This window comes from Suillus paluster, assembly GCF_016628075.1.
Source record: "Suillus paluster strain FC165 chromosome Unknown EDB91scaffold_21, whole genome shotgun sequence".
Lineage (NCBI taxonomy): Eukaryota > Fungi > Basidiomycota > Agaricomycetes > Boletales > Suillaceae > Suillus > Suillus paluster.
In genome coordinates this window covers 42,027-64,248 of record NW_024537581.1, presented here as the reverse complement: position 1 = coordinate 64,248, position 22,222 = coordinate 42,027, and the positions used below count along the sequence as shown (strand labels likewise).

General features: G+C 49.0%; 5 protein-coding genes across 5 annotated transcripts; 2 read left to right on the top strand and 3 right to left on the bottom strand.

The window, feature by feature from the left end:
* Positions 1 to 277: 277 nt before the first annotated feature.
* On the bottom strand, positions 278 to 2,695 carry EDB91DRAFT_303108 (cytochrome P450). Its single transcript, XM_041326779.1, has 14 exons — positions 2,657 to 2,695; positions 2,344 to 2,596; positions 2,189 to 2,285; positions 2,003 to 2,139; positions 1,815 to 1,940; positions 1,508 to 1,757; positions 1,333 to 1,458; positions 1,175 to 1,277; positions 1,036 to 1,122; positions 947 to 981; positions 851 to 897; positions 680 to 802; positions 601 to 630; positions 278 to 544 (listed from the first exon to the last, which is right to left on the bottom strand). The coding sequence occupies exons 2-14, from the start codon at positions 2,526 to 2,528 to the stop codon at positions 358 to 360; spliced, it is 1,533 nt and encodes a 510-aa protein (XP_041177887.1). The 5' UTR covers positions 2,529 to 2,596; positions 2,657 to 2,695; the 3' UTR covers positions 278 to 357.
* Positions 2,696 to 4,109: 1,414 nt separating this feature from the next.
* On the bottom strand, positions 4,110 to 6,547 carry EDB91DRAFT_303089 (cytochrome P450). Its single transcript, XM_041326778.1, has 13 exons — positions 6,160 to 6,547; positions 6,004 to 6,100; positions 5,818 to 5,954; positions 5,629 to 5,754; positions 5,321 to 5,570; positions 5,147 to 5,272; positions 4,989 to 5,091; positions 4,851 to 4,937; positions 4,761 to 4,795; positions 4,663 to 4,709; positions 4,492 to 4,614; positions 4,412 to 4,441; positions 4,110 to 4,356 (listed from the first exon to the last, which is right to left on the bottom strand). Exons 1-13 carry the CDS (start codon positions 6,339 to 6,341, stop codon positions 4,167 to 4,169), a joined length of 1,533 nt encoding a protein of 510 aa, XP_041177886.1. The 5' UTR covers positions 6,342 to 6,547; the 3' UTR covers positions 4,110 to 4,166.
* Positions 6,548 to 7,174: 627 nt separating this feature from the next.
* Positions 7,175 to 9,926, top strand: EDB91DRAFT_303028 (uncharacterized protein). The gene is made up of 7 exons (XM_041326777.1): positions 7,175 to 7,524; positions 7,574 to 7,864; positions 7,916 to 8,264; positions 8,317 to 8,331; positions 8,382 to 8,497; positions 8,555 to 9,342; positions 9,400 to 9,926. Exons 2-7 carry the CDS (start codon positions 7,588 to 7,590, stop codon positions 9,634 to 9,636), a joined length of 1,782 nt encoding a protein of 593 aa, XP_041177885.1. The 5' UTR covers positions 7,175 to 7,524; positions 7,574 to 7,587; the 3' UTR covers positions 9,637 to 9,926.
* A 6,246-nt stretch (positions 9,927 to 16,172) lies between these two features.
* EDB91DRAFT_302935 (uncharacterized protein) lies at positions 16,173 to 18,327 on the bottom strand. Its single transcript, XM_041326776.1, has 3 exons — positions 17,360 to 18,327; positions 16,620 to 17,309; positions 16,173 to 16,573 (listed from the first exon to the last, which is right to left on the bottom strand). Exons 1-3 carry the CDS (start codon positions 18,047 to 18,049, stop codon positions 16,211 to 16,213), a joined length of 1,743 nt encoding a protein of 580 aa, XP_041177884.1. The 5' UTR covers positions 18,050 to 18,327; the 3' UTR covers positions 16,173 to 16,210.
* Positions 18,328 to 19,239: 912 nt separating this feature from the next.
* EDB91DRAFT_1236930 (uncharacterized protein) lies at positions 19,240 to 21,847 on the top strand (the record flags this gene model as incomplete). Its single annotated transcript, XM_041321522.1, has 9 exons — positions 19,240 to 19,506; positions 19,557 to 19,716; positions 19,755 to 19,883; positions 20,261 to 20,483; positions 20,527 to 20,554; positions 20,611 to 20,801; positions 21,408 to 21,546; positions 21,603 to 21,704; positions 21,767 to 21,847. The coding sequence occupies 9 exons, from the start codon at positions 19,240 to 19,242 to the stop codon at positions 21,845 to 21,847; spliced, it is 1,320 nt and encodes a 439-aa protein (XP_041177883.1).
* Between the last annotated feature and the right edge of the window lie 375 nt (positions 21,848 to 22,222).

Here is a 22,222-nt window from a genome sequence, read left to right as displayed (position 1 = left end):
TCGAATTTTGGAATCTAAATACCTGTTGATTTATATACTTGTCTTGTCTGCGAGCAAGCAACCAGCTCCCTCTCCATACTCATCATGCCCCACAAGGGAAAAACACTATTAACCGGCGAGCATCAAGGGAGAAAAATATCCAAAAGTTGAATAAATCACAGTATACTGCACGCAATGTACTTTAAGATAAGCATTCACGACCGTTTTTACGATAATCGCATTGTGAATCAGATTTTCAATTGCAGGGTGTTCAGAGTTGATGGCGACTTTCACGCGATTTCGAAAAATTGAATCGTGTTAGAATCATGTCTACAGTCGCCTCCACTCTGACTGTTACTAATAGTATATCTCTAGGCTTCAAGGCTCCCCCTCAGGATAATTCTGCATCATGCGCCTGAGCTCTGTCTCTGGAATCCTCGTCTTGAACTGAATGGCGCCCGGCTGAGAATCTCCCCTCATGAACCCCATATCATCCAGCGGCTTCGTAGGATTCAGATTCAGCTGGAAGGCCCAAAGAATAAGGACCGCGTTTATGAACACCGATCTGTAACAGTGGAAATGAACTCCGACGATCAAGTGTTTAATGTGCTTAGCCTTTACCTGGTCGCAACGTCTTGACCGGGGCATACTCTTGAAACAAAGACAGTGAAAAACAAAATCCTAAAAGACGAAGGCTTACCGCCGGCCAAATCCGAAGACGAAAAATTTGAGATCGTCCCTAACGCGACCTTGGTCGTTGATCCAGCGCTCAGGCTTGAATGCATCAGGCTCAGGGAAGACGTCTGGGTCTCGAGAGATGGACCTGACATAATAACCATTAGTCCTTCGTATCTTGAAGGACGGCGCTTACCAATGATTGCCGACCACTGTAGTCTTAGCTGGAATGCAATAGTTGCCCTAATGCCCGGTCATCATTCGCACAATAAGTAGTTCGAAAAATACTTGCCCAAATCACCTCCTTGGTCGTTCGGTGAGCCACTCCTGCCATGTAAACGTTGCAAACTTTAGGTAAAAAGCGACAATGAAGGTACCCACCAGCGGGAAGCAGCGGTCTCCATCTCAAAGCCTCAGAGATGAAGGCCTGTAGTCGGGGAAGGGACTGTTCGTCAGCAAAGTTCGGCGCTGTTGTAAAGACATCATTGAATCGATACACCTGGAACAGGTATCAAGCTACCTCGGTGGCTTCCTACGACGGCATCAATCTCGGCCTGGATTTTAGCTTGCTCCTCGGGAAAACATGCGGCTGCCATGAGCACCGTGCATATTGCCAAAGTAGTCTGACGCCTGGCTTCAATTACATATTTTCAGAAATAACAGCGCAAGACACCTCACCGTATCAGTTCCAGCTGCAAAAAGGCCGCCAGCAATAAAAGCCATCTCTACTTCTGTTAAGCCGTGGAGTTCAACAGTTTCTAGCATATGCTTGACAAACGAAGGACCAATGTCCACATTGCTCTGCTGCAGAAAAATTCAGACATCAAGTGAAGATGGGCCAGGTCATGCGTACCATTTGCTGTTTCACGCGGTTCAGCTGACCGGCGTAGAGCTGACCACTCTCCTTAAACACCCGTTTCAACTCTTGGCCATACCAAGGAAGGTATTTCAGCCACGGGATCGAATCCGCCAGGTAAGCACCGGGGCGTAAGGCCCCACGAAATATTCGCAAGTGCTCGCGAAGTTGTTTGACTTCGGGACCAGCCGCAGACGTGGGAGTAGTCTTCCCATACGCAATTTTCGTAATGACCGTTGCAGCGTAACTTCAAAATACCTGTAAGTGATGTCCTGTGCTAACCTGAATTTAGGACAGCGCTCACGTTGATATGTGGTTCTGGAAGTTGGATGGATCCTCAAGAATGTTGAGGATGGTGTTCTTTGCGTGTGATATCTGGAGGGACTGATATTCGGAAGCTGCTTTAGGTTGGAGATGCGCATGAAGTGCTCTGCATCACATTGTAGAGTAAGTTTGGGGGTATTCGTGCAGTATCGCGGGCAAAAAACGAACCTACGCATACGACGCAACCTCATCCCAGCGGGTGTAAGAAGGTTAGATAGCCCACCACTGAGCATTTCTCCAGCAGCAACGAAGCGAGGACGATCAGCTACCGAACCGCCCTGCTTCTCCATGATATCTACCGCAGCCTGCGGCACCATTTTGAGCCTATATATGACTCGATTTGGAGGGACTGACGTTATGACGGCCAATAACGACGATTTTCTCAGTTCCAGAGCGAATGGTGATCAGAGGACCGTGCTCGTCGATCCATGCTGTTACAGTGAGAAATGGACTTAGCAGCGGCGGACACAATTAACATTGAAAACAATGAGTGAGATATGGAACTTTACTTGAGAGGGGGTATGAAGTGCCCCCGAAGTCTCCACGTAGGAGGGGAAGGTGGAAGAGGAAGACCACTTCCTGAATTAGAAAAGTAGCAAGCCTGAGTGATCACTCCTGCTACCCCAAGACAAGCTGCAGCACCGAGGATGAGCTGAGTGTTGTCAAAAATGCGCAGGTCAGGTAACTGTATCATGATCGATATGGGAGAACTGTTAGCGGAGTGGAGGTATCGATCAGAGAACTGTATGAGATTATGGCAACCTTTTTCGTTACGGGATATATTAGGTGACTTCCTGTAAGGTTTTGGACTGATCCTCATACCTTAGCCGAATAGCTGCGCTGGATTTGCCAACGCCCGTCAAACCGGTTGCTCTCGCACTCGCTCGTCTGTAAACCTGCCAATCTGTGGAGGGGTAGCTACCCCTACATAGATTTCTGTAAATGCACTAAATGTCTGATTCGGGTAAATATTTTACACTTTTTAGCGCTCACGGAATTGTCGACCGGATCAATTGGTGTCCATCATGATCTTCGAGTTCTTGCGGTTTACAGATTCTGTCCGTAAATTAGCCGATGTCGAGTCACAGACAAGCTTGTTCTTGTAAATTCTTACCGCAAGTCACCCATTACCACTTAGCTTAAAGTATCAAACGACGTACTAAATGTACCGCCATCAACGTAAAGCACCCTGAGTATCGCTGGCCAATATCAATCTAGCCTAATCATCGTACAACTCAAACAAACTCAAATTTGAAAGTTTGAAACCTGGATCTTCGAAATTTTAGATTTTAGTAGCGGTTGTCCGCCGAAGGGGCCGAAAGAGTGGACCGTAGTAAGGCAAACGGTAGTGCCAGGTAGTGCGGTATATTCGGTTGCGGCTATCGGCGTTTATCGTTTATCTCGCATGTTATTATGATCGATCACTTCCACATACCAGCAAGAGTAAGTAGTCTTGAACCGATTTTTTGGAAAGACGTTTAAAGACACTCCAGCATAAAGTTTGTTGCCTAGCACTGATCGATCGCATGTACAATGTGTCATGGGAATCTAGTAGGAAATGTACGGGCTCTCACGCGCACGGCCATGTCAGAGCCACTCTGCATCTACTAGAACTTACATAAGCACAAACAGCAAAGTGTCAGAGATAAATTTGTTGCTTAGATTCATGTCTTAGGAATCTTTTTTTTTCATCTCTCTCAAATTTCCTCAAATTTGCAGATATACTTTACACGGTATTGGGCCGAAATTAGAGCCCAAGAACGTGTTAATTGTTACCCTCCCTAGCGTATAGCTATAGCAGCGGTTCCATTGGATAGAATAGACAGCAGTCACACCAAAAGCGGTGAGGTGATATCATGCCCTCCCGGGGACCCGTGTGGATAGAGAAAACCCGTACCCAAATTTGGTTCTAGGGATATGTTACTTCTCTGTCTCCAATACTTATTCTTGGGCACCCGGCAGAGTGCTGGTCTGCCTAGCCAACATCCCCATAGATACTCGCAGCTAAGGAACAGCGCTACAGAGTGTCGCACACTCTGCTGATGCGCCGAGAGGCTCGCAATATAGTTGAATCAGTTGATCCAATATTAAGACATTACTTCCAAACTCATTGAATTGAACATACAGCTGTACAGTACACACGCAAGTGATAATGGTTTGCGTGTTCACGCATACATATCGTAAGCTGGACACGAATCGGCGACACCCACATACTTGATCTAACTCGGCAGACTAACATAATAACCGAAAGCAGGTCCGCGTAGTGAACTATCATACACAACTCAAACTCGTGTAATGATACTGCGAGACCTACAGAAATAGTAGATCCGCTTCAAGGCTCCCCCTCAGGATAATGCTGCATCATGCGCCTGATCTCTGTCTCTGGAATCCTCGTCTTAAATTGAATAGTGCCAGGCTGGGCATCTCGGGCCCTCATGAACGCCATATCATCCAGTGGCTTCATAGGATTCAGATTCACCTTGAAGGCCCATAGATTAAGGAGCGAGGTTATGAAAACCGATCTGTAGCAGTAGAAATGAACATTAATGAACATATGCTTGGTAAAGAAACCTTTACCTGGTCGCAACGTGTTGACCGGGGCATACCCTGAAATACGGATAATCAAAGAATTAATATCCTGAAAGACGGTTGCTTACCGCCGACCAAATCCGAAGACGAAAAATTTGAGATCGTCCCTAATGTGACCTTGGTCATTGATCCAGCGCTCAGGCTTGAACACATCAGGCTCAGGGAAGACGTCTGGGTCTCGAGAGATCGACCTGACAAAATAACCATCAATCCATCATATCTTAAACGATGACGCTTACCAATGATGGCCAATCACCGTAGTTCCAGCTGGAATACAATAGTTTCCCTGATGCTCGATCATCATTCGCACCATAAGTAGTTCGGGGAAAGTACTTGCCCAAATCACCTCCTTAGTCGTTCGGTGAGGCAATCCTACCATGTCAACGTTGCAAACTTCAGGTACAAAAGCGACAATGAGGATACCCACCGTTGGCAACCAACGGTCTCCATCTCAAAGCCTCAGAGATGAAGGCTTGCAGTCGAGGAAGGGACTGCTCGTCAGCGAAGGTCGGTGCTGTGGGGGGACATCCTTAAATCGATACGCCTAAAATAGGGATCGAGCTACCTCGGTGGCTTCCTACGACGGCATCAAGCTCGGCCTGTACTTTAGCTTGCTCCTCGGGAAAACATGCGGCTGCCATGAGTACCGTGCATATTGCCAAAGTAGTCTGACGCCTGGCTTCAATTACATATTTTCAGAAACATCAGCGCAAGACACCTCACCGTATCAGTTCCAGCTGCAAAGAAGCCGCCAGCAAGAAAAGCCATCTCCACCTCTGTCATACCATGGGCTTCGGCACTTTCTAGCACATATTTGACGAATGAAGGACCGACGTCCGCATTGCTCTGCTGTGGAACAATTTAGACGCATGTGAATATTGATGAGGCAATGCATACCATTTGCTGTTTCACGCGGTTCAGCTGATAGATGTACAGCTGTCGGTTCCCCTCAAACCCCTGTCTCAATTCTCGGCCATACCAAGGAAGGTATTTCAGCCACGGCATCATGTCAACCAAATAAGTACCAGGGAGTACAGCTTCACGAAATACGCGCAAGTGCTTGCGAAGTTGTATGACTTCGGGATCAGTCGCAGACGTGGGCGTAGTCTTCCCGTACGCAACTTTCATAGTGATCGCTGCAGCAAAACTTCGAAATAGCTGTAAGTGATGTACTGTATCAACTCGGAACCTAGGACAGCGCTTACGTTGACGCGTGGTTCTGGAAGTTGTATGGATCCTCGAGAATGTCGAGGATAGTGTTCCTTGCGTGTAACATCAGGATAGGCTGATATTCCTCGGCTGCCTTAGGCTGGAGATGCGCATGAAGTACTCTGCATCACATAGTAAAGTAAGATTGGGACCATTTGTGCACTCTCGCAGGTAAAAAAACGAACCTGCGCATCCGACGCAACCTGTCCCCAGCGGGTGTGAGGAGGGTAGATAGCCCGCCGCTGAGTATTTCTCCAGCAGCCACGAAGCGAGGACGATCAGCTACCGAACCGCCCTGTTTCTCCATGATATCCACCGCGGCCTGCAACAAGATTTTGAGCCTGTATACGACTCAATTTGGAGGGACTAACGTTGTAACGGCCGACAATAACAACTTTCCTAGTTACAGAGCGAATGGTTATCACAGGACCATGCTCGTCCATCCATTCCCCGACAGTGAGAAATGGACTTAGGGACGCCGGGACACAATCAACATTGAAAGCAACGAGCGAAATGTGGAACTTTACTTGCGACGGGATAGTGAGTGCCCCAGAAGTCCCTGGGTAGGAGGGGAAGGTGGAAAAGGAAGACCACTGTCTGATTTAGAAAGGTAAGCCCGAGCAACTACTCCTACTACCCCAAGACAAGCCGCAGCACCGAGGACGAGCTGGGTGTTATCAGAAACGCGTAGGTCAGGTAGCTGTAGCATGATTGACACGGGTGGACTGATTTCATCAATCAGGGGAAAATTCTGAGTAGGATTTAAGTATCGTAACCTATAATAGGCCAATCACACAACGGGACTCCATCAACACATATGGGGGCGTTAAATCCTGTCTGTGATTCATATGTCCGACCCGAAACGCTCGTCCGGAGATGTGGTAAGTGTAATTTTGGTACGTATGATGGAAGATCTCGAACCTGAGGCCTGATGGGTCTTCGAAATTTTATATTCTACATAGTAGTAGCTGTCAGCTGAAGGGACCGAAAGAGTGGATCATGCGATTGGTGGAGACACATAACCAAAAATGTGTGCTTACGAACGCAAACCTGAACTAAACCAGCTTAAAAGCGCTTTGAGAGGAACTTCGACTTTTTAGATGCCGCGCTCATCCGCGAAATAAAATGTAATTGAGGGGGCTACTATCCCCATTCTCAGTACACCTAGAGGTTAATAAGGTGTTGCATCATGGCGGCGGTCGCACCGAACTTTGAGGTGCGGTGGTGGGAAGCGGTATCGAGAACGACTCGGATGAACGATTTAAATTTTTCATCGTTCCCACTATCGGGCTAGTTGTGCGAATTAAAAACACAACCGCATGAGAGCCAATCTGAAAGTGGCAACTGATATATGACTGCGACGAAAACGGACCACGAGCTCACCTGGCAGTCAGCCATTAAGACAGTCTGCTCGTTCGAGATGTTTGCGGGTACTAGCACGTGGCAGGCGGGTGTGGTCACAGGTCATGCATGCGTCACTGTCACGTGTCACGGGTTACATGTGACGAACTTAAAGTTAGTGTTGAATCAATCATGCCGACGGGGCAGTAGTAGTGCCTGGTAGAAGTGCACATTCGGTTGCGATGTTTATCTGGCAATATGATCACCTCGCACCAAAGTTTCGGGTAGTTCAAACGAAGCTCCAGCAAGACAATGTTACGCCACTGGCATGGTGCAGATCAGCCACGTATGCTATAGCAGTGAGTGATATCGGCGCATCAGCCCAAGCCTCAGGGTCTTGGATCTGTGTTACAAATGTATTGCTGATCGGTGGAACTTCACGCGCAGTATTCTGCATCTGATTTCCTCGGGCTCTCGTCCGAGGAAATCCTAATCCTCACAGCCTGCGCTGTCGCGAGGCTAAGTGAGACCAATTTCTAAGAGTAAGGAAAGTCGACAAAATTCAAAAGTAAATTGATAATTTCAAGATCACTCCGGCAGTTCTCACATTGACAATGCGCTCTCAGTCCCTCGTGGCAGCTCTGAGCCTAGTAGGGTCAGCAACTCTAGCATTTCATCACCAATTTCCGGTCAATACTGCTGGAGAAACTGGCGTTCGACCCTTGAATATCGTCAACTTGAACGCGGACAATGCATCTCTAAATAATTTCAGCTCAAACGCTGAGCAATGGAGATTCGACGAAGGTCCTCCCGAGAACGCGACGGGAAACTTGATCTTTGACACTGTCAATTCATTCCTGCAGCACTGGCCAAATACACGATACCGTAACGGTACATTTCCACCGCTCGCTGACGCTGGAACAATGTTTGACCTTTTCACAGGACATAACATAGTACCAGGAGTGATTCCAATCGGTACTCTGCTTTATCACGGCACCAGCCGCAATAAAATACCTAGTGAGCCCGAATGGATTGCTACAGACCCAGAGCATTCGATTTTTTTCGCTCGTGGAAGAGATGGGCGTGCTTGGCACCTGACGCTGGCAGCAACGCGATCTCTTAAAATATTGTACTTTGACGGAAGCAGTGCTGCCAAGGTAATGGACGGTACGATGGACATCCAGTTTATTGTAGCCTGGGGAGAGTCGATACCGGAGCGAGCCGGCGACGAAGAAGTGATTAAAGCTCTTTGTACGTGGGGAAAGGAGTTTGGAATTGACGGTTTCGCGAGGTTAGCTGTGAGTGTACTCCCCATGGCATATCACTAATTCTGAGATCAATAGGATGGAAATGGACTTGTGCGCGTACTTTTGATTCTGCGTCACCCTTCCGACTGACGACCTTGTAGTGAAGTTATGTTGTGTGATTTTACGGCTGGTGTCGAGGTAGTATCTTTCTTGCATGTCGTCGTACCAAAGGGCGAAATGAGCTACCCTCAGCCTCCTCCATTTGATTCTGACATCTGTCAGTGTTTTCTTCCTGTTTGCCAATATGATTAACTTAGAATCCTCATGAGCGCAGGGATGCGCAGATTTGAAGGCATGCATGCTGGCTCATGGCACAATCGCTACCCAGGAGATTCGCGCATCGTACTCGACCTAACTGGTCTCATCTCATTGTATGATACAGCGCTGGCACCTTCCCTCGTCCCGGTTCGCGCGGGTCTTGAACGGTGCGACCACCGCGTTCTCGGAATATCATCAAATGATATATCGCGGTTGATGAGAAAGCTCACAGAAGTTGTCAGTCGACCAGACCCTGTGGGCAGCGGTATCGACTGGAAGACTCTTATCCACGTCATCGTCGATCGATACGCGGATCGACTCGAGTTGATGCAGCATATTCTCAATTTCACCTCATCAGACTCGCAAGAACTCCTTCAACGAGCGAAGCTGGCGCAGGCCCAGCTCCGTATTATGCTTACGCCCTACTTATTACATTCCACCGTCGTTCCGAGCCCAGACGCTTCAGGCATAGATGCACCGCAGTGGGCGTGGGCATCCCAAATATTCAGGCATTGTGCTACAACACACACGTCGGGGATGACAAACCAAATACCCTTTATGACATCTTCGGAACACTTGCTGCTGACAGCCGTCGAGGATACAACGAGAGAAATCTGCCGTGTCACAACGAAAATGTGGGCCGACGGTGTGATGAGCGGGCTCGACACCCTCTTTGAGGTGGAACGTAATGGGGAGCCCGAAGTCACTCGATTGATGAGTGAATGGAGAGAAGAAATCTATAAGCTGATGTCTTGGTTAGACTGGAGTGTATGGATCAAATGCCGACCTGCCTGCGGCCCAGAGGTAGGATCTAAAGAACTTCTTTCCGAGCTGACCAGACTGAGTAAGATCTACTTCCAGGAAATATGCTTCCTCCCTACTTGGCCCGTCAGTGCCCCCTTGCCAGAGGATCCGCCTCCGCGGTACTCACGGAACACCACGGATGCTCCAGAAGCAAAGTATCTCGCTGATCAAGTCAGACCTCCGCCCGAGGGCCAAGCCATCGCCAATGCGATTTTATTCCTTTCTACACCGGCAGAGGATTGGAGGAAGCCTCAACCAAAGTGCATTAGGCGCCTCCAGCCATACAGATTTTAATCACGCTAGGCGTTCACATTGTTCTTGAAGTTGTGAGCCATTGAATGCATGCTTTCTAATAGTCCTGGGCTTGATAAGGTGCACAAAGTGTGTCGCTGCTGGAGTTTAGATCTAGACTAGTAGTCTATGTAATAGAATACCTAGTAATGAGAGTATACAATTCATTCGTATAGTGAAGAAAGTCAAGCATGCCTGTACCGCACGGCGCATGTATTCCAAACGGCCTGCAGAAAATGGTTGAGTTGGAAGGAAAACGGCAGACTCGATGTAATTGTAAGTGTACTGCCCGGTGGGGTATGGAATAGAATGGGAGATCGAAATAGAAAATGAAACGGGAGTAGCCCGTCCTTCCTGAGCTCTTTCTAGCCTGATATTAATTGCAGGGCAATGACTTCTGGCGCAATGACACAAACGGCGCGCCTCGTCCCTCTGCTCCGCTCGCGGGCGGACCATCATCTCCCCTTCGTTGGCAGTTGTTCAGTTCCTTGCACTTCAGCACCCGACCTGTAATTTCACATACGCACCAAATAAATTTGCAAAGGTACGGTACCCACCGCCCCTCCCACCGAGGCAGAAGTGGCTACAGCTGTGCAGCGAACAAGCGGCAACAGGGCTGACAGTTCAATGCATTCAGGTCAAGCTGCAGTGGGGACACAAGCCCAAGGACCGCAAGCACAAACACAAGACTCCGCTGGTGGGGCCGGAGAAATTTCCTATGAAATGAGCTGCTGCGGATTTTTCTTTGGTCGTACGTCCGACACTTCGCATTAGTTATGAGGTCAATGGCTGAATCAATTATTGTCTCTCGTGTGCTTTTTTTATCTTGCGCTTGGCCATGCACCTTGAGCCATCCTGTACGTGCATGGAACCTTGTCCGGGAGAACGACAAGGAACACTGAACGGATCGGGCGAAGGTAACAGGACGAAGCTGTGGATTCTTTGAGCGTTGTACTAATGAGTATGTGATGGTAGGTAGGAGACCCGAGTCTGCCCTTCGTAGTACAAGGATCGAGGAATATAAGGGGATGAATCACGTGAAGTGCGATAATGTAAGCGTATGGTAAGCAATCGGCTTACACCCTTCCTTTCTCTGAAACATTTCATGCGGTCTGAAATCTAATCTTCTTCAGTCATGCGAATGCGCGTGAAGCGGCTTTTGTTCTTCAGTCCATTGGCGCTTGTTGCGGCTTGTTTTCATCAGACGGTGTTTGAGATGTTGTATGTTGTGAGTCTTCTTCGATGGACGTCGTGTTTGCAGGAGATAAGTCGTGGGACCGGTGATATTCTTTCAGCACGTTGGTGTTTTCCAGCTCTCTGCCCGGCACCCAGACGTCGGCTTCGGGACCGTAACCGCGCCATCGTACGAGATATTGGCGTCCTCGTCCGCGCGTTCTGCGGTCTAAGAGCTTCTCTATTTCCCACTCCTCTGTTCCGTTCTGCGTGACAACTGGTCCAGGACGTTGGAGTTCTCGCGAAGGATAGAGTTCAGCTTTGTTGGGTACATGGCGCTTGAGTTCGGAGACATGGAATGTGGGATAAACGTTAGTGTGTTCTGGTAAGTCTAAAGTATATGTGGACGACTCAGGGTTTGCAGACACTATGCTGTAGGGTCCATCGAAACGTGGCATGAACTTGCCTACACGTTTGTTGTCACCATTTAGATATTCGCGTCGCCTGTGAGCGGTCGAAAGATACACGAGATCGTTGACTTTGAAGTTAGGTTCGTCCCCGCGATGTGCGTTTGCGGCATTTGCTTGTGCAACTCGAGACGCGAGCAGTGCGTCGTGTGCATCTGCGACATCGGTTTTCAAGGATACGATGATCTCGAGCGCATTTGTGATGTCGTTTGGGAAGTCTTCGCGCACGAGGTCGATGTTTTGTGGTGTTAGTGGGGGTAGAAGTCGTGGAATTCGGCCCATGTGTAGGTGGAAAGGCGCGTAACCCATTGATGCATTTTTTGTCGACATGATGTTGAATCTGACGCGAGGCAGGGCATTTACCCATCCGGTTTGATGGCGGTCGACGAAATATCTGAGTGCCTGATCCACGGTCTTGTTTGTGCGCTCGCTCGATCCGTCCGTCTGTGGGTGATAGGCTGTGGACATCTTTAGTTTTACACCGGTTAGTCTGTGCAATGCCTTCCAAAATTTGCTGGTGAAAACTTTATCACGGTCTGACACGATACTTAAAGGTAGTCCGTTTTCGCAGTACCACCGGTCGAAGAATAGATTCGCCACCTCCTTCGCGTTCATGTTCATTCGACACGGTACTAAGCGGATATCGGCGCCAAGTCTGTCCGTGATTGTCATGATCCCATCGAAACCTTGTTCTGATGGTAGTGGGCCTATGAAGTCGATAGCGACCGAGTCGCCTCGGTGATCTGGGATTGGTAGGGGATGAAGTGGACCGGCGGTTTTTGTGGTTCGACTCTTGTTTCTTGCGCAGTCGGTGCACGCAGGTATGTAGCTTTCTTCAAGATCTCGTCGCATATTGGGCCAATAATACGAATCCCGTATGTTGGCGTAGGATTTATCGGCCCCGAAATGCCCTAGTTCGTCGTGCGCAAGTCGAAAGATGGTTTCGCGTAGATGGGTGACACGTGGCACGATGAGACGGTCATTGAGGTATAGTAGACCATCTTGTTGTCGTAAACCTGGAAGTGAGTCTACTAATTTCGTTAGCTTTACGCACCATGGATCCGTTTGGTATCCAGACTTGATGTCGTCGATGAGTGAGGAGTCTGTGGTGATTGACAGCACGAGAGCGATAGGCGCTATGTTCTTTTGGGGATGTGCGGGCATGTTTATTGTTTGTCTCACGTAGGTCGGTACTACGTCTTCGTCAGGTGGCAGTCTCGAAAGGGCGTCCGCTACGGAGTTATCTTCACCTCGGATATATTGAATATCGAAGTCGTATTGACCGAAAAACTCCTGCCAGCGAGCTTGTCGACGCGACAACTCCTTTTGGGTGAGGAAGTTTTCGAGTGTTCTGTGGTCGGTGTACACCGTGAATGGTGTCCCGAGCAGCTCGATTCGCCATTTTTTAAGTGCGCGTACGATAGCCAACAACTCCTTCTCATGGACCGGGTAGTTAAGCTGAGCCTCTCGTAGTTGCATGGAATCGAATGCGACGGGGCGTGCCGTTTGTGGCGTGGGCCCGATGCTCAGCATTGCGCCCACACGCCAGTCGCTGGCATCGCAGGTAACGAATATCTTGTTCGTTCCGAGATTATCGTGATCTATAGTGGTCAGACAGTCTCTACTGACGACTAGTTGCTTGACTGCGTCGAACGCCATTTGGTGTTCGTCGTTCCAACCGGGCCATTCAGTGTTCCGCAATTTTCGTTGTCAGCGGCGTTAAGAGGCGAGTGTGATCCGCAAGACTGGGTAAGAATTGATCCAGATATCGTACGAGTCCCAGGAACGACCTTACGTCGCCGGTAGACTTAGGTATGGGCCAGTCCAGGATTCGTTTTGCTTTAGATGCGTCGGCCTCGATCCCAGCGGCTGAAATACGGTGGCCGAGGAAATCGATTTCTGTACAAAACAATGAAGTCTTCTTCGGTGAGCAAAAAAGGCAGGCACTGCGCAGTGCATCCAAGACCAATTTGACGTTTTTCGCATGTTCGGCGACAGTTTGCGACCAGATGATTATGTCATCCAGATATGCATGGCATATTTTTCCGATCAGACCACGTAAGGCGATGAACATCCGACGTTGATGCGTGGCGGGAGCGTTTCTGCCACCTTGTGGCATGACAGTCCACTCGTGCAAGCCTTTAGGTGTGTCGATCGCCGTATATTTGATGTCGTCGGGGTGAATTCGAGTCTGAAAGAAAGAGTTTGTCATGTCAATCTTTCCGAATATCTTACCTTTTGCGCAGTCACGCAAAATCTCGTCTATTCGTGGTAAGGGATGATTGTCCGGTACGGTATTTGCATTTAACGCGCGGTAGTCGTTTACCCATCGTGGTAAGGCAGTGGGGTCCTTTTTAGGGATCAGAAACGCGGGAGATACAAACGAGCTAGAGGATGGACGTAATCGACCAGTGGCGATGTGCTGATTGAGGAGCGTGTCCCACGCTTCTCGATATTTCCGAGGCGTGTTGTAACGTCGACACTGTATAATTGTGTTAGGATCTTTCAAGGTAATGCGATGAACAATATCTGTGGGTAATTGGTCAATGTGCGGGATGTCTTCGGGGAAGCGATCCTCGTATTTCCGACGCATCTCCTTATCGAGACGTTCGAGGTGTTCTTTATTGGCCTCGATGAAGGCGAGCGTGTCGATACGTTTACGTAGAAGTCCAACAATATTTGGTGATTCGCATATGGTGTCCGTGTCGACACGTTTGTTGATAAGAACAGATTTGAGCTCTTTAACGACATCTTTGCGGAGACGACGTATGTCATTGTATGTCGGGATTTGTACCGTCACTCGTGGTTTGTATTCTGGAGGGTTCAAAAGATCGTAGTTCGAGTCCTTGGCAATACAGGTGCGATGATCGTGATCTATAACGAGACAATTGTGTGATAAGAAGGGACCTCCGAGGAGGAGAGGAACAGCGAGATTCGGTGTGACAATCGCCCGTATCGTGCGTGAAGTCCAATCATTATTAACTGACGAGGGAGACAAAAGAACATATTCGGAGAATGAAAAAGGGGAAGAAGAATTGTCCATGAATGCAGAATTTGCTTCTATCTTTCTATGCAGTCTACGTCTTCGCAAGCCGAGTCGTTCGACGACATTGCTGTCAATCAGAACTAAATGTGACCCGTGGTCAATCAAAGCCTCAATACGTTCAGGAGAATCGGAGGAAGGGCCCGTCAAGTGACAGGGCCACATAAGGTGGGCGGTTTCGAAAGGGGCTACGCACATATTATCCTCGGAATCAGATCCATCGTCGAGAACAGATGACGACATCACGGCTGCGACTGGTCTGATAGCGGCTATAGCTTTAGTCTTGGGTTTTGCTGCGTTGGCGTCCGACTCCGTTAGCGTCTTATAGGAAGATGCTTCAGGCGCGCCGTCGGGGCAATCCTTTGACTGATGCGAGACGTAGAATCTACGGCACTTAAAACATCCTCTATGTTTCATTAATAAGGTGCGTTCGATCTCTGTTAGCGGTCCTAGACGAGGTGACGAAGCGTTGTATGATTTCGAGGATGAGGATGTGGTTTTAACGGTGGAAGTCGTGTTACGTTTAGACGATCTGTGTATCTCCTCAGCAATCTTCTTGTGAGAAGCTAAGTCCTCGAGACGTTCGTCGTCGAGGTGCTTAACCTCCTCAATCCAATTCTTCAGAGTGAGATCGTCAGCGAGTTTAGCTCTGAGTACCGGAACGGTGAGTTCATCGCAGAGATTAGCCTCGAGTTGGCTTCGTAACTGGTCGTCGGAGAGGTGCGTTGGGTTTCCGTAAAGTAGCGCGTTTAGGCTTTGGATGTCTAAGGCCCATTCGTAGAACGAACGGCTGCCTTGTTGAGAGCCTAAGACCTTCTTGCGTAGCTTCGTGGCCCAGTGACTTTCGAGCCAAGCACTCCTGAGAGCGATCATGTAGTCTGCGAACGTTCCTGTGTCGAGTACCGCTCGTTGGGTCAAATACCAGGTTCGTAACCGTGGATCTGTCATCCCAGACGCTATCATTTTGACCTGATCAGCGGCATCGATTGACTTATGTAGGAAGTACGTTTCGCAGGCGTTTTCCCAATCGCAGGCGACTTGTGGTGTGATTTCGCCTGTTGTGAGTCTGGGTGGTTTGTTGGGAGCGGATTGCTCAACGATAGCGGACTTAGTCATTTTGCGGGAGCGTGAGGGGGGTATATGCGTCGAATTTGTTTCTGAATCCGACGAGGAATCAGAATATATTTTGTGTGAGACGGCACGTGTATTAGACGTGGTGTCTGAAGGTATTGGTGTCAGGGGAGATAAGGATGGTTCAGGGGAGGGGTGTTGTCTATGGTTCCTTGCACGCTGTCGCGTGGTCAGGGACGTCGAGACGGTAGGTTTTCTTCTTTCGGAAGGCAGTTTGACGGGTCAGGGAACGGGCGGGTAGCCCGGCGGGTTGAGAAATAGTCATTTAGATAATCCAAACAAGTTTCGTTTCTGTTAAAAAAAAAGTGGAACCTTGTCCGGGAGAACGACAAGGAACACTGAACGGATCGGGCGAAGGTAACAGGACGAAGCTGTGGATTCTTTGAGCGTTGTACTAATGAGTATGTGATGGTAGGTAGGAGACCCGAGTCTGCCCTTCGTAGTACAAGGATCGAGGAATATAAGGGGATGAATCACGTGAAGTGCGATAATGTAAGCGTATGGTAAGCAATCGGCTTACAGTGCATCGTATTTTATTCATTCAAATTGAAAACATCGTCTCATTTCAAGATTATAATCACTACTCATGTCTATTGTATCCCGGCAGGCGTGTCCGGGCTTGTTTTGGTTGTGCCTAGACTACGAGAAGCAGCGCCAGAAAGCATGGATCGGGAGGAGGACCAGTAAGTAGATTCTACTGGCAGGTATAAGATATTGTATTGTAGTGGTAATTGTACGATTACGGACGTTACGTCAGCCTGTACTATAGTTTACTCTGTAAAGGCGTTTTATCGCCATGAGACTGACCCAGATACCACAGCGTCGCATCCTTGACCTCACGTATCCACTCTTGTATGGTCTCGTCGCTGAAAACGCGCTGATCATAGAACGCAAAATATTGCAACTGCTGGCGCCAAGACGCCGTAAGGTAGAGCTCCGCAGGGTGCGCATGAAGGCAAGAGCGCACGAACTCAACATGGAGTCGCGGAGTTTTGGCGTCCTCGAGAGCATCAGCAGGGGGAGACCACGCTGGATAACCGGCGCGTCTGGGATGGGGCATACTGCACAGGGGAGACAGCTCATGATCAGGAGGTAGAGGGTAGTCCAGAGATATCCCGCTATCCATCTGGAAATGTTCAGTTGGTTGAATCTGGATTATGAGAGCCACTTACGTTGCCCAGGGAGGATCCTACTTGTGTGACCATCGGATTCAAAGACTGAACGGGTCTTACACTTTCATGCCTATCCTCTGGGATAACACTATCTTTCATCTCTAGCCACTTCAAAGCAACTTCCCTCCTTAAAGCAACGCGATTGTGTCCAGCGGCACAAATATCAACGAACCACGGGTGGTCAAACATCCTCTGGGCTTGTGCCTTCACATTAGCGCACCGGAGAAGAAACCGGTCAAAAGACATGAGCGCTGGGAAATCCGGTGCCCCATCGACGAGTTCCAGTTGGCTAACATCCCCCTTGGACATCTCGCCAAGCGGCATGAACGGAAGTGTGTACCAGAAGAAGCTGATATTGAGACCATTGTCACCTAAGCCGCCCGTCTCAAACCAGTCCCTGTCTTGGTATGGGCGCAAGTTCAACATCCCGAAGATGTGCATGGGTTGGCGCTTCCTGTACTCCCAGTCTTCTTCCGAGATCTGGCCCCTGATATATCGTCGACATAGAACGCGTGCCAGGGCCACTTGGCTGAGAGCATAGTACGCGGTGTTCATGGAGATGTTATGGCGACGGCAATTGGAGAGAATGATGGATGACACTTTGCTAGAAAAAGTAGTGACGTGACTGCGTGATTTAGCGGGAGTAAGAGGTGTGGATTCCCTGAAGTTTCCGGGGAGTGTGTGACCACCCTGCCTCAACCCTTCAGCTCTGCTACGATACCACGAACTGGAATGCTGACCTTGAATCTGGATTTCCACACCGTGTACAATGCATGGCCTATGGCCCGCCTCCACCGTCGTTTGACAAGCGGAATATCCCCACGACCCAAACGGTTCTCTAAAGGCTGATACATATGCACTCTTTCGCCCAGAGGAATGTACGGTGGTTCAACCCGAGATGACAGTGTGTCTAAGAACGACCTAATCACCGTTGTCATGGACGGTGAATCCGCGACGCAGTGGGCAGCCATAAACAGGAGGTGGAAATGATCACTCCTGTCCGTTCGGCGCAAAATGTAAGCACGAGCAAGTAACTGAGATGAAAGGAGTCGCGGTCCATCCATGATGTCGTTTATGAAGCATTCAGCGTGGTGAAAGGAATTGACCTCCTTGAATGTGACATCATCAGGTCGAAGATTTGTGACCGCTTCCTCACGCAGAATAAAGCGTGGACCAGACTCATGCTCTTGCACTTCTGCCGCAATGAGGGGAAAGCGTCTTTTGACAGACTCCCAGGAACGCATGACATTCAATCGTGAATAAATGTCTTGGTCATTTGTTTGTATGGTGCGAAGGTGTATGTGCACCAAGGAATCTGCTGTGCCGTTGAAAACGCTATCCCAATAGAAGCATGATTCGGTGATTCCGAGTGGACGATAAAAGACGCGTCGACCTGTGGTAGAATCTAGTGACGTCCAATGAGAGATCATAGCAAAGCCGACAGTGTGTTCAGAGGGAAGTGCGACTCGGAGGAACACACACAATTGGCGGGTGACAACGGATTATAGCTCGTACATCTTTTCGCTTTAAGGTTAAGTCACAGATAGGGAATCCCTATTGACGATCATGATCGGGAACAACAGAAACTTTGATCCGAGCGACAGCACTTACTTAGACTAGGCAGCTGGTGACTGGATGACCGAATGAGTGGTAACCGAACGTTCATGCCCAGTAAGAACAATCAAGTCAACCGTCGTCATAGATATCGAAAAGGGTTGATAGAAATTAGCACTTCAATATAATTCAATATAAAGTTGCCAAAACATAGAGAAGCGCCCAATACGTGTGAGCCCAAGTTCTTTTTCCAGCGCCAAGGTGAACATTGGACACGTCGAGTGAAAGCCGCGAAAGAAAAATTGCCAAGTGGAAGGTCGGAGGATTATCTGCTTGACAAGGGATAGCTTATGAATAGCTAAAATGGATATAGAACTAAGACAACGTGGTGTATGATGCAAAAAAAAACCCTGCTCGTGATCCAAGAGTCGTCCATGCGAGGGACAGACGTCGAGGTACTGCAGTGCCAAGACAACGTATGTCGTTAGTATCTCTTGTCAGCAGACTCAATCAGACGGTTTTCAATCGACTCACCGACGTATACACCCTAAAGGAGTCATTCCGAAGTGTAATGTATCCAAGTTGAGTTTGAAAAGAACTTTTGTGAGGGAGAGATAGTGTTGATAAGTTCGCTGGGGTCGTGGGCGCGACGTTTGTTTCTAGTTCCACAAGTCAACAGTTGCATTTGCTAGTGCATCCAGCAAGATTATTGTCGCTATTCAGGCTGACGAGGTCTCTCCCGATCATTTACAGCACTTGAATGCCCGCGATCAAGCGTCACTTCAAGTGCTTGGAAAAATTTTAGTCCCTATCCTTGAATCCAGACCCAGACGAGCGGCAATCGTGGGATATCTAGCTGAGTGTGAAAATGAAAGCATCCGGATGTCCGAAAAAACCAAGGTATTCTGGCAGGAGAGAAAGATAGAGGTGGAGATGGCACTGAGTATTTTCAATGGACACGACGTCGATGGATATTTGGCACGCTCCAAAGAAATGTGGGAGGTCACAATTCCCGGCGTCCTCACTCGAGTGAACGAAGAGTTGATCGCGACGACGAAGATCAAGTATGTACTACAAGTCACTCTTCCCTGACCTGCCAAAGGTACCCGAATCAAATGTTCACCACCTGCTCTTCAACCGACCTGACCAAAGGGAGCGGCCAGATTATACTTTATTCATGAATGTAGCTACTGGCCAGCGGCGTTCGTTCAGGGAGTTCGTCAAGCGTGTCCGCGATGGCGCTACTTCACTGGGTGCCGATGTGGCGCAGGGTGGTCTAGGTCTTCGTCCAGAGAATGGAGAACTTGTCGGTATCCTGAGCGAGAATTGCCCGGTGCGCTGCGTTCCCACTGAGACTTTAAAGTGATATGGTAAATTCCTCAGGACTATGTTGCCCTGATGCATTCATTACTCGTTATCACAGTCCCATTTGCGCTGTTCTCATCCCACACAACGCCATATGAGTTCAAACACGCTAATTCGCTGGCGCACGCGACTAGGATTTTTACTAGTCCTTCTCTATTACCGCTCGCTTTGACTTCGGGTCTCCCAGCTGATCGAATTTACCTTCTAGAAGGGGAGAAAAACGGCAACACAAGCTCGTCTCCTCTGCTCGCAAGAATAATATTCCACGATTGCCAGTCCGTCATGCAACCAAGGACACTCTGACCTACCCGATCTATTCCAGTGGAACAAGCGGTCCTCCAAAAGGCACGTATCTCCTTTTACTGGACCAACGTCCCGAACTGCAGAGATATGGACGCACCGTCTACGCAACGTTTTCTGACTCCATTCTACAGCCATCATGATATCCCACCAAGATATCACTTGTGCCACCCTCGGGACGATGGTAAGCGGTATGTAAACGGCTAAAGTTCGAGCTGTATGTCTGTCGATCCTTCTTTCTTGGTCTTCCTGACTCCTTCACCAGCCACCAGTATGGAACACTCCTAATGGACTCGAGGTGATGTTCAATATACCTTCCGGTCTATCACTCTCTTGGCCTCTGCACGACCGCTTTCCTCAACTTCCTTAAACCATCCACGATTGTCATGCTCCCGAAGTAAGTACATACGCAGTGCATTTAGTATACGCATGCTACAGCACTAAGTACCCGCGATATAGATACCACGTCACGACCATATTGCTCGTCCCCTCACTCATACACCAGCTCGTCCACCATCCGCGCTTCAAAACTACTGATATGAGTTCGGTTAAGTCACTCGCCAGCGGCGCCGCGTACCTCCCGTCCCAGCTTGCCGACCAGCTTTGCACACGCTTCCAAGATAAAGACAGAGTCGCCGAAGGTGCGTTCTCTATACATCATGCGTGGGTTCCCGGTACTACTGTTAAGTTCCGCATGCTATGGCATGTCCGAATTCGTAAGTGACCCCCTTTCTACACTCTTTCCGACCCTCTGACCTCGTTGTTGAGATAGACGATGACCATCGCTAAGAACAAACCAGGCTCTGTTGGAATTCTCGTTCCCGGCGTGGAAGCTCGCATTGTCCGTCCCGACGGATCCCTCGCAGGTCCAAATGAGCCGGGTGAGCTCCTCGTCCGCGGAGGCACTGCGGCATTGGGATACAGGGGAAACGAAAAGGCGACACGGGAAACATTTGTCGACGGGTGATCAGTTACGGATCAATGAGGACGGGGTGCTTTTGTAAGTTGGTCTGACGAGCACAGTATATCATACTAAGCTGATCTGTCCCCGTTGTAGTTTCGAAGACCGCACCAAGGCAAGCTTGCACCTGTAAGGGTATTATGTCCTCTACGCCCGGACCAACACTTCAGATCAAGGACGCTCGAAACCGGCCACGTGACTCAATGATGCGAAGAGCGTTACTCTTCGCATCCGAGTCACGCGGATACAATCTCTTCCATTATCATACCTCATGCTCACACTACACAGTTCCCTATCTTTCCCGCTCAAATTTCGTTGTACCATGCGCTACGAATCCTTGTTGCGGCCTATTCGACTACTCGAAAACGTATATAAAGTGTTCATGTACTCTCGTATCCAGAGAGCGAATTCTATATTCAGATCCCCGCTCCAAGCACGACAGAAAAGCCTCACAGAAAGTCTCCGTCTCAAACGTTTTCCTACTGGTCTCGATTACCCTTGCACTCGATTACCTTTGCACTCGTCTCGTATCTACTTCGTTTCATTCACAATTCCCTGCCAAACTCATACCCAGCCTTACACACCACTCACATGTATCGCTCGTTTAGTGTTGTACTGACCCCGTCCTCGCAGGACACGCTCAAGATCTCAGGAATGCAAGTCTCCCCCGTCGAAATCGAGAACACGATCCCGGCGCAGCCGGACAAGCTCATCACTGACGTATCGGTCGCAGGCATTTCGGGGGGCGTACCTCCGACGAACGTATTCCGCGTGCATGGATCATGCTATCCTCGGCAGGTAAGGCGCTGGGTAAGAAAGAGGTCGTGGCACGACTTGATACGTGGGTGCAGGGGCAGCTAAGTCGCTATAAGTGGTTGAGGGCGGGCATCAAGATTGTGGAGACGGTAGGTATCTTTTTCATCTCAATTTAATTTCAATGGGGTGGTTTGATTGAGTTCTTGGGCAGATTCCGAAGTTGCCGACTGGGAAGGTGTTGAGGCGGGTATTGGTGGAGGAGTATGAAAGGGAGGTGAAGGCGAAATTGTGAAGACGCAATATCAATGCATGTATATCGTACATCCGATACCCTCGCCCGATATATTATCATATGTATAGTGCTGGCTAGAGGAGACTATTACCGTCTAGTATCATGATAATATGTACCAAAGGTAACAGCTGAATTTTTTTGAAGATAATCGAATTTGAATGACTCGTGGTGAGGAATGGCATACGAAAAATGGTATTCGGGATCTGCCTAACGCGCGCCTCTTGCTCTGATGGGCTCAAATTTCGATTTGTATACTAGCATCTATGTTTGGACTCGTCTTGAGAGGAGAGGGATAGAAGCCTGAGTGAGGGCGGGAAAGGAGGTGACGAAGGAGGGAGGAGACGAGAAGAGCACAGAAGGAGGAGGAAGGAGAGA